This window comes from Clytia hemisphaerica, unplaced genomic scaffold (assembly GCF_902728285.1).
Source record: "Clytia hemisphaerica strain Z4C2 unplaced genomic scaffold, Clytia hemisphaerica genome assembly, whole genome shotgun sequence".
NCBI classification, from domain to species: Eukaryota; Metazoa; Cnidaria; class Hydrozoa; order Leptothecata; family Clytiidae; genus Clytia; species Clytia hemisphaerica.
In genome coordinates, this window is record NW_027103793.1 from 116,556 (window position 1) to 128,000 (window position 11,445).

At 34.0% G+C, this 11,445-nt stretch overlaps 1 protein-coding gene and 1 long non-coding RNA gene across 2 annotated transcripts; both read left to right on the top strand.

The window, feature by feature from the left end:
• Positions 1-409: 409 nt before the first annotated feature.
• Positions 410-7,308, top strand: LOC136806269 (uncharacterized). Its single transcript, XM_067062825.1, has 4 exons — positions 410-506; positions 6,003-6,082; positions 6,492-6,692; positions 7,124-7,308. The coding sequence occupies exons 2-4, from the start codon at positions 6,016-6,018 to the stop codon at positions 7,213-7,215; spliced, it is 360 nt and encodes a 119-aa protein (XP_066918926.1). The 5' UTR covers positions 410-506; positions 6,003-6,015; the 3' UTR covers positions 7,216-7,308.
• A 1,607-nt stretch (positions 7,309-8,915) lies between these two features.
• On the top strand, positions 8,916-11,036 carry LOC136806260 (uncharacterized). The gene is made up of 2 exons (XR_010846543.1): positions 8,916-9,256; positions 10,238-11,036. It is a non-coding gene; the product is annotated as an uncharacterized lncRNA (long non-coding RNA).
• The last annotated feature ends 409 nt before the right edge of the window (positions 11,037-11,445 follow it).

The following is an 11,445-nucleotide window of genomic DNA, read 5'->3' on the forward strand; positions in this document are numbered from 1 at the left end:
CACCTTATTAGAATAAAGAAAAAACTTTCCTTAGGCCCCCTAGCCATTCTTTTATCGGTCTGTCTCAAAAACGGCCAATATCGCGTGCTTTTTGAACATGCCATAAGTTACACAAGTAAGTTTATTTTTAATCCATATTTTTCGAACGCATTTCTTGTCAAAACACAACTATGGTGACGAGTATACATTAGATTATTTTTACGGATGCTTGCTCTATTAATACACAACTATTTAGATTTTCTTGCACGCATCAATTAGCTTGACCAGCTATTGTTGTCTGGACGTCTAACTTTGGGTCATTAAATTCTATTGTTCATCAAAATCTTTGTTAACCTTATTTTGAGAAAGTTATATTATGAAACGTTGCTTTCTCAATATCATGCAAATGATGTCTATTGTTTTTCCAATGCCAGTGATTTTTCGATTATTTAAAGCGAATTTTTGATTTTTTTAAATCACTCATCACCAGAACTCACTAGCATCAGCACTTACTCAAAGCATATTTGGTATGTAATTTAATTTTTCTTTTTTTCAAACACCTTTCTTTGTTTTGGGGCTTAATCCCCTTAATCAGAGATTTATAAAGACCGAAGGACTAGACTTCGTGTGCTTTAAGCTCTTTGAAGCAAAAAAAAAGAATATTGTAAAAAATTATTGTTGCTATTGTTTTTGAAAATCCAGGAAGCTTCTGATTATTCAAGTGCTAAAATTCTATTGTAATGTCACATAACCTAAGTAGGATTTCCTATCAAGATATGGCACATCTGACCTGTCGGGGGCATAATCTTTGGGAGGTGTAAGAAGTGAGTTAAGCCTTGGTTACAATTAGTTTCCCCAGCTGAAAAGTTTCTCATAAGTAGTTGACTTTTTAGTTGAAAAAAATTACTAAATTTTACTTTGATTTGTAATTAATATTTCCCGCTTTATGGGGGAAATGTTTTTAAAATCGGCTTTTTAGGGAGGTTCGATGTAAACTTTTGAAAGCGGTCGCGCGATCTGAAAGCGTGTGATAATAGAATGAATAAGTGTCAGTAGCTAGTCTTTCCAAAGCTTTGGCGTATGCTATTTTATTACTATTGAGATAAAAACAATATTAAGGATATGGAAAACTGTGGAAGTTTATCTCCCTAGTATTCTTGAAGTGAGAGACACATTTTAATTGTCAAACTAATTACCCAATAAGCTTTGCGTTCACGTTTGGTTTTTATGCTCTGTGTTGCTCTAGATTGAAAGAGTTGGTTGAAAGTGTCGTCCAGAGTCCAGTTTCCAGACAGACACAAATACCTTCAGTGAGCTTGTGTGTCTATCGCCATCGAAAAAACGTGCATTTGAGGAAGCTGCAGAAGAAAAAACCCCTCTTCAATTAGATAATGTTTATCTAAGCCCAAGTAAGTTGAAGAAATACAATGATGTCATCAAATTTGGAAGCCCTTCAAAAGAAACAAAGACGGCTGTAGAATTTCCGTATCTGCCAGTTCCTGAACCAAAAGGTCAGCCAGATGCACCCATAATCAATATTAGCGACATCACCCTTATCTGTGACATTGTATCAATTAAGGCATTCATTAATATTGATAACCGTCCAGTTGTAAGTGTGCAGCTTCCTTACAAGAGTGATCCTGTCAACAAAAAAGATTGTTGGGCTTTAATGACTCAACTGGCTGGTGCAATGCCATTGGCTCTTTGGGGTGATTTAGTAAATCATGTGGAGAGTAGTGGAACCTATCGTGTTATCAACGCTAAAGTGAAGTCTGGGTATGGCAAGTTGTCTCTAACCACTAATTCTTCAACCAAAATTTACAATGATGACACTGCTGTAGCCCCATCCCCATTACCAACTAATCAGAAAACATCAGCTGTCAAGTTTCCACCCATCAGAGTGATCAATTTGCAACGCAGGTATTACTGTACTTCATGTAATAAATTCAAAGACTCTTACATCACCAAATCCAAACTTATTTTCTTGCTCATCATGTAAATCTAATCTCTCAACCGTACGCATGAAAAAGAGAATTAGTACTCTATTAGAATTTGAGGATGATCACGAATCGGTCAAAGTTAGGTTTGGAGGAAGCCATGTGGAGGAATACTTTAAAAGATTTGGCTCTGCCGTGCCCCGTGATGTTGATGACATCAGTATTGCCCTACTGCAGGACTGTAACTCTATCAAGCTTTATGATGCACAAAATTATTGTATTGGGTTTAAGTAAACTTACTCCCTTGCTGTGAGACGTATAAATTTATAGAACTGTCATTGATGACTTTTATTATAGTAAGAGAAAATTTATTTTGATATTTGTTTTCATTTACAGTAGCTGTCTTTTGAATTTTGCTGGAAAAAAGAATTGAATTTTAATCTTGATCTTTTTATGACTTGGAGGTAAATTAAATACCATTCCGTTCTACTGTTACATTGTTATTTTTTGTTTGAATGTTTGAAGGTGTGGTTATTAAGTTTTATCTTCACTCAGTCTTCTGAACTTTGAAAAGAATCAATTTATAATTATTCTTATAAGAGTATGGGCTATGATGAGAATGTTTGTCCATATGTTAATATTTTTATATTTTGCCGCTAAAAACTGTAATTATTTCAATGCTGTTTTGCAGATGGACACAAATACCTTCAGTGAGCTTGTGTGTCTCTCATCATTGAAAAAACATGCATTTGAGAAAGCTGCAGAAAAAAAACATTGTTGTTTTTTGTTCTCTTTTGATATTTGAAGGTTTCATCTTCCATAGTGGGCACCCCCCCTGGATTCAGGGGGGGATTGAGGATTTTCAGATTTTTAAAAATAGGTGGGGGTTGGGTTGATGAGAAATTTCAGGTGGGGGTAACCCTATGTAGGTGGGGGTAACATTTTTCAGGTGGGGGTTGTCAAGTTTTCTGTATTTAACTTTGTTTGATTTTGTACTTTGTTGTCTTTTTCAACTTCAAAAACCTAAAAGAAAACTAAAACTAATTTTAACGAGTGAGTGTTCAAACAAAGCACATCTCTTTATATCCATTACCTATCACGACATATGTTTCCTAAAGGAAAAAAGGATAAACTGAATTTTCAGGTGGGGGTTCGAAGATTTTACAAATTTAGGTGGGGGTTGCTGAAAAAGGTGGGGGTTGGGCTGATATGAGATTTCAGGTGGGGGTAACCCTATGTAGGTGGGGGTGACGTTTTTCAGGTGGGGGTTGGAGGGGTGTTGCCCACTATGTCTTCATTCCATCTTCTAAACTTTGAAATCAAATTATAATTGTTCTTATAAAAGTATGGGCTATGAAAGGAATGTGAATGTGTGTCAATTTGTTGTTTTTTCTATTTTGTTCTGCCCTATATTTCAGCTATCCTGTGGCACTGTTTTGGCCAATCTAACTTGCCAGCTTTGAGAATAGACCAGTATTTAGCTTCCTTGACTTGCCTTTCTCAATCATATACTTTGCTTCTGCTGTTCTTAATTTGTATTTTCATATTCTAAGCGTATATAGATTTTAATATATTTTCATGGATACTACTTCATATTTTAAACTGTATAATAACTTAAAAAAGAAACTCTTCAGTTTTTCCTGCTCTTTTGTATTTGATGTTCTATGAATTTATGTGGATTTAAATATATTTTCATAGTACTTTATATTTTATACTGTAACAGGGGGGGGGGTCGGTACTAAAACTAAAATCTCAGACATCATGACATTTAGTGACGTGGTGGTACTGCAAAAAAGCTCAAGAATAATTTTAGTACCATGTGTACTAAAATACCAAAAATGGTGGTCCCTTAAAGAAATTTTTGAAAAATCTTAGTGTTTTGTTCTAAAATCAGCCAAAATGGAGCATTTTTTTAACAATTTTGGGAAAAGTTAGATTTTTTTTTTCAGGAATTTTCGAAAAAATCTTCAGAAATCTTTCAGAATTTTTCCAATTTTTTAAATATTTTTTAAAAATTTTTTAAAAATATTTTTATGTACAGTTCAGCACAGTTTAGTAATAAAGTTATATTATTTTGCAGATTGATGCACTAAATTCGACTAGGTTTGTAACAATGACCCCATTTTGGTAAATTTAAAGCCGTAAAAGGGCAAAAAAAATGGGTGGTATCTATGTTAAATTGCTCAAAATAATTTTAGTACATGTGTACTAAAATAACATTTTCGAAAAATAGGTGGGGGTATGTCAAAAATTAGCGAAAATCCTTTTAGTACTCATGTATGTCTTACATTTTAGTACTGACCCCCCCCTGACTGTAAATAGCTCAAAGAAACTCTTCATTGCAAACATTATGTAGGCTTGTCTTTAAAAAAAAAGCTGAGGTAAGTTATGGCATGTCTCAAAAACATGAAAATTTTGACACATGCCATAAGTCACCTGGGACACCAATATACAATACAATACCTTAGGGAACTAAATTCCCCCCTTTTTATAATTTTGTTTTACTAATATTTTTATTTCGACCGCAAAAATTAGATGCAAAAAGCACTAAAAGATTTCGACGTTACTTCTCAAACACAGCTTGATTTACGCCAATTCTCTACTTCCTAAGTACCAACTCCTACTAAAACTCAGCAATTTACTTATGTAGTATAATTAAGCTCTGAATGTCGATTTAGACTGGAATGGCTTTTAGAATAAAAGTCAATTTAAATATCTGCAGGCTACGGCACTATGTAAAAGATTACATCATGAATTGAGAAGAATTAACGGAAATCTCCATTCCAGTCTTTATGAACGGACGATGGATTTCAAAGTTCAAAATCAAGTGTGAAAATGTTAAAAATTCATTGGGGCATAAATTTTTTTAAAAGGCATCAAAAATATATTTGCCAAGACAGTTAACTGGCTATCGAAGAAAAAATAGTTACTTTAATATTATTTTTCTTTCTTTTGATATTAATATTCAATGTTTATAATCCGTATTTACATCCAAATTTATTAACCCTTCTCTGTGCTGCTTCCTTTTTCATTTATTATTTAGACAAAAAAGAAATTTTTATATGAAAACTGAATTGGACTTTTAATATCGCGCCGCACCTAAAGTAAATTCACAAAAATTTAATAAAGCGCCAATTGAGAAAATTTGAGTTAAATCATTAAAATAAATACCATATTATTAAAGTTAAATAGATGCTGAAAAATGTATCCAATCCAAAAGTTAATTTGTGCTTAAAGAATTTGGGCTACTGTTGGGTATCTAGGGGGTATGCCCCACGTGGCAAGATTTCAATACGATAACATGCTATAGTAGTATATATGAATGATGTAGATAAAATGATCTCAGTACACCTTGGGGCCACCGCAACCAAAAAAGCGCTGCGAATTCTTCAATCTTGAATTAATTGCAGATATTTGATATGGAGAGGTGGTCTAAAAGATAAACGAAGCAAAATTTTCACATTCATTAATTTAAGATATTTTACCTACGACCCGGTCGATGGGAAGTAAAATTTCTTAGAACTTCTCTAAAAAACAGGCAGAGAGACCAGCTAGTATCATGATACACAATATTTATAAAGGCAAGAAACATGGATGATAGCCAAAAGTCCGTCATCCGGATATAAGTCCGTGAACATGTCTAGATCATCTATCGCGGACGGTTCCGTGTATGTTACCACAAGGAAACTAATTTAACAAAGTATCGCTCGAGAAATTTGATGTAAACAACCTCTATACGTGCAACGCTCGCGCCTATCACCGCGTGCGTGTGCGAAGAAAACAAATTCTTATCAGGGTGTATTTGTAAAATACTCTCTTTTCTATAGTATATTTATTTGATAACTTTATTTACAGTGATTGATAGAGTTAAGGAATAAGAAGAAGTAAGGACAAGAATTTTTGTTTCATCGTTAGAAAATAATTTCAATTACAATTTTAAAAGCTGTTGTTGGGAAATATTTTGTCGCATATTTGCGAATCTTGTTTTAATACGAAAAGTTCTGCACCACAATTCGTGACTTAAGTCAAGGTTCGAATATTGTTAAATTTGTTGAAAACTTGGGACTGACTTTAATTTTCTTTCAGGTTGCAAGCAGAAATGATGAATATGAAATTTGCATTTGCCGTCTTCTTGATGGTTGCATTTATTAATACAGAAGTTGAAGGTGAGAGATTTTGTAAATTTTTATAATTATTAAATTCTATTCGCTTTATTAAATGTGTAATAACTAATAATGTAATCAACTTGAAGGAACCCTTGAATTGAAATTTTTTCGAAATACCATTTTTACTAAAGTTTATAATGTAGTACTCGGAAACATCTTTCAAACAATAGCGAGGTAACAAAATTGAATCATATTGGTTGAGTAATAATACGTAAAAAAAGTGCCCACTTAAAGTAAAAGAACTTTTTCATTGGTTTATCTACCAAGGATTTTGACCTGTTTCAGAATATTAAGCATAAAAAATACAATCATATAGAAAAAAATTTCAATGATGCCGCCTGGCGTAAATCTTCCACAAATCAACCGCTCTTTTAGATTTTTAATAATTACTTTAATGATTTATATTAAGGCAAATCAAAAGCAGATAAAAAAGCTGCAGGAGAGGAGATCGAACGCCTCGTCGCAATTGGCCAAAGCAATGATGTCGAGATGGAAAGAATTTCCAAACAAAAAGATTCTTTGGACAGCCAATTGCAACGAATGAATGCGAAGAGAGATTCCATCAAAGCTCAAATAACAAGAATTCTTGATGACAATCTTCCAATCAAACGTAGGTCACTCCTTTTATTTGATAGAGGACAGAACGATTCACAAGAAGAAAAATCTTTCCTGCTAAGCGACTGAACTCAATTTTGCACATTTAACTATTTTTGAATTTTGCCGGTCAAAAATACCAGTAAAATAATTCAGCTGCCTCTCATAGTAGTTCGCCGAAATTGTAAAATTTTCTCGATGCAAAATTTTCTGGCATTTCTTTCTGTGGTTCTTTTTTTGATTAATTTCCACAGACGCAGTTTAAACATGTCTCACTTTGTTCTTTCTTCGTCAGCTGTAAAATTCAAGATTTACATCTTGTTTATCGAATAAGGGATATTTCCTACTTTTCACTAGGCCAGCGTGATTGATAATAATCCAATACTTCTTGACAATGAAATTAAATATTATCAACTGTTATTAAATTTTAATTTTCTTTCTTTACAGGCATAAGCTCCCGTCGAGATTATTCATTTAGTGAAGATGAGAAGGAAATGATTCCAAAATGTTGTCCATGGGTCATCTGGTGTTGCTTGTAGAAAAAAAGTATACTTTTGGGACTTGGAATATTGGATTATTTTTATTTACAGTACATTGAGGTTAATTAGGATTATAGTGATAAAGTGGAAATAAAGAAGGTTTTAATTCAAAAAGTCCGTTGTTTTACTCATTCCATTCGCCTGTTTCCTGTTCTCACACTTTTACATAAGATTTTTTTCCGATCTGATTATTCTGTCCACGAAATAGTCAAGTTCGAATCCAGTTATTTAGTTTGCTTTTAATGATTCTGATAGTGCTATAGGTTTGATTTTATTACGTCCGTCAGTAAAATTTTTCACGTATTCAAATTGAAATTGCGTGAATATCATTGATCTAATATTATGCTGTGACAATAAATCTCGATTCTATTCAGTGGTTATTCAGCAACAACAAAAAATGACCTTACTAGTAATTGAGGATTTTGAATAAAGGCCAAACTTTTGAATCAAGAAGAGAATTTTTACAGAGTTGCCTGATGATTGTCACCAAAGTCACAAATGCAGTTTTATCAAGACGCTAATAACCATATTTTTCAACAACATTTTGAAGTTGAGAAGCTAGACACGCGTTGCTCTGTTCACCAGCAAATGAACTTTTCAACCTCCCGGTGGCACAATGCTTTCCTACTAATTCACAGAAATATTTCAAATATCGGTAAATGGACAATAATTCAAAAAAAATAGTACATTAATGAAAAAATCGCCTCTTTTTAGCATATATTATTATCCATATAGCGGTCATTAAGTAAGCCATTAAAGGTTCAATCGGCGGGCGGTATTGAAAGATTTTGTGACTCAAATTGTCATACCTGCGCTGAGGAAACTAAAGCGCCAGGCTTCAGAGGGCTAAAATATCATTAACGGCCCGGGTATAGGGCAATAACGTCATTTGCGGCCCGCTCGGAATTGGATTGAAGTCGTTGCATTGAAGCGAAGAGACTAAACTAACGTCAGAAAAAAAAGACTTTTTGGTCATTTGCGGCCCGCTCGCAAAGTGCTAAAAATTTGTTGAAGACATTGCATTGAAGCGAAAAGAATTGGTTGACGCTAGAAAAAAACGTTGTTTGAATGTCCGATATGGATAATAATAGTAATAGCGTTATTATAGTTTTAGTTTTTTGATGTGTTTTACACGTTTCTTTTTATAAGGAACACGTTTATAAATAAGGAACTCGAGGCTGAAAATGGACCAAAAAATAAGGAATTGTTTAGGAACTGCTCAGGCTGAGAATAAGAAAACAAGTTTTAAGGAATAGTAAGAGATGGTTCTCCAAACTTAGCAGCTATTTAAATAAGGAACTCGATAAGGAACTTTGAGGCTAAAATTCTCTGTAAAAATAAGGAACTCTAAGCTCAGAGCAAAGTTAAGGTTCCTTATAAAAAAAACGTGTAGTGCTTCAAACATCCCAATGCGCACCAAATTAAAAATCCCCACTTAAATTCCGGTTTGTGTAATTTACGATGCGCGATCCAACGATTCACGATGCACGATGCACGATCCATGCATAAATTATGTTAATTATTCTAATTGTGCACAAATAAGTTTTCATAATGCTAGCTACAAACATCATATAACAATAACGAAAAAAGAAGAAAAAAAGAAGAGGAAATAATTTATCATAATCAGAATGATTAAAATAACTTATATCTTCTGTGTAGAAAAACCGAAAATTGATAGCGAGAGTTTGTTGCTCCCGAAGGGAGCTTATGTTGCTTCACGAGGCCGTGCTGGGGATCGAGTTGGCGAAAAATTGTTCAAGAAAAAAAAAGGGACGATGTAACCTAGTGACCGCATCTAAAAGATTGCCGTGTGGTGAGCTTTTAAGCTAGCTCGACCGCGCGAACAGATATTTTGCGTTTTTGGCGCTCCAAAGTCATAGCTTGGAATACGACAACACCGCATGAACGGAAATTTAGCGTCTTTAGCGCTCCAAAGTCATAGCTTGGAATACAACAAAAAGCAACGAAGCAACTTGAGACCAGTTGGTTTCAGAATGTAGAAGGTATAATCCCATAGACTCACTGTTCTGCAACTTTGATAGTAAGTATAATACTATTTTATCAAAAGTAATGTTTCAGATAGGAAAAGTAATATTTCAGATAGGATGTATGATTGAAAATTATTTTAAAGAATTTCTTTTTGCTTTATCCTTGTTGTATAAATCAGGCATTATCAGTTTACTTTTGGGTAATTATTATCAGAAATTGGAAAAAACTTTGCATACCACCATTAACGAACCTTCTGTTTATCTCCAGGCGATGTCAATTGAATTCAATTGATCCAAATTTTTGTAATTGAACTATCAAATTTTATCAAACAGAATCAAACTAATGTTGGTTACCTGTGATCGAAGACGACCCTGTCGAACGAAAGAAATATTTCTATCCCCAGACAAACAAATTGCGCTTCCCCAAGCGGCTGGATAAGTGAACGTGTTGTCACGAGTTAGCGCATGGTCGACTAAGTTCGCATGAAAGACGGGCAGAATAGGGATGGTGAAATTGACGCCCATGTGTGATCGCCCAATTGTTTAAGTACGTCTCGCAGACCACGCGTTCAGTCTGGGGCAAGTCTCAAAAAATAATGTTAAAATCCTGGGACACGCAACAAGAAAATCCCTGGAGTCCGGGGAATCAGCCGGCTGGCAGGGTCATTCGAACATAATTCAATTTTACCAGAATCTTTAAGTTTCGTGACTGCTCGATTTGGTTGCGGTAATCTAACACCTATCGTTTGATAGTGTTAGATTAGATCGGTACCCGTGAAAAAGGGTAATTTGCAACATTTGAGGGAAACTTTACATTGCCTCCAAACTGCAGCTATATAAAATATAAATTAAATGTTTTTGACTTTTGAATTTTTACAATTTTATTACCAGAAAGCTCTACTATTTGGAGGCGATACCAGTTTCCCTCCAGTGATTACCTTTTTTCACGGTAATCAAACAGTCTGATTGACATAACCTGGATATTTATTACAAGTTATCTATTGATAGTTTCTTCTTCTCTATTCCTATTTCAGCTTTATGGTTTTGCCTTCCAGCCTTCGTTCATTCACCATGACAAATACCATATTAACCATTAAAGTAGTTTTACACGTTGGATGTACCGTCAACTGATTTAAAGCCAGATTGACATTATATGTTTTTTTACGAGATCTGAATCGCTGCTTCAAATACGCTGAGTTTGCACAAAGATAGCAGTTGTTCAACCAATCATCAAACTTCATTTTAACATAACATTTTAATGACAAGAGTTTTGACTTCAAAATGTTGAACAAGAATTGGAATGAATTGTCTGCGTTTTTAATGGAGCTGTGCAATGTTTGTGCAATGGGACACCAAAACAGCAACCATTTTAACCGAACCTCCACAGAATCATCTTTTTTGTACTGTCCAAGAAACATGGATCTGTTTGTTGTTGAAGAGGATGTGACGATAGAGAGCAAAAGCTGACCAGAAAGCAGTATGTCCCATGTTTTCTCAAGTAATCCCATTTTAGAGCAGTTGACGGTATATACACAAACTTGACATTAACACTCCTTTTGTTGGAGAAATTCCTGAAGGATATTTCATGTTATGTTCCTGTTGTTTGGTTGTATTTTGAATCATTTTGGTTTTGGAATGCTTATGTATCCACTGTATAGTATTCTTTACAAAACAATATTACATTACGATATAGACAACAACTTAGCTGAAAATTATATCATTGTCAAAATAAAGTCTTGGAAATTATAAATTCATGTTTTGATATGTTTGTTATTTTTATTTTTGTTATTGTTGTTTCAAAGAAAATGCTTTTGAGAAGAAAGTCATTCTAAATATTTCCTGAAGATTATTCCAAGACCCTGCCTATAATAAAACATGAAAAGCTTTTTAATTCAAGCTTATAAGGTATCTATTAAAGGGGGCATGTTAAATGCAAGCTATGGCTGGGAAAAATTGAATTCTTTGCAATATCACTGTATTTCTGACAAAAAAACACGGCATTTCGCCTTTTCTGAATTTCGATCAATCACTGTCAAATGCCTGTCATCGGGAGCATCATAGCGAAAGCTACTTGCTAGTTTTTAAAATGAAAGAAAAAGCCTTGACGTCATAGAAAAATTTATTAAAAGAAAACTCATTTTTGTACGTTTATTATAATTTTTTTAAGAACAGTGAATAAGGTAAATAAGGAATCATTGGCTGCATTACTTTGGCATACCGGATAAGTGGGATGGGGGAACCT

Excerpts from the sequence above, each read along its gene's own strand:
- LOC136806269 (XM_067062825.1), top strand. The coding sequence starts at position 6,016 with ATGATGAATATGAAATTTGCATTTGCCGTCTTCTTGATGGTTGCATTT. Across the intron at positions 6,083-6,491 it reads TATTAATACAGAAGTTGAAG|GCAAATCAAAAGCAGATAAA; the intron begins GTGAGAGATTTT and ends ATTTATATTAAG. Across the intron at positions 6,693-7,123 it reads TGACAATCTTCCAATCAAAC|GCATAAGCTCCCGTCGAGAT; the intron begins GTAGGTCACTCC and ends CTTTCTTTACAG.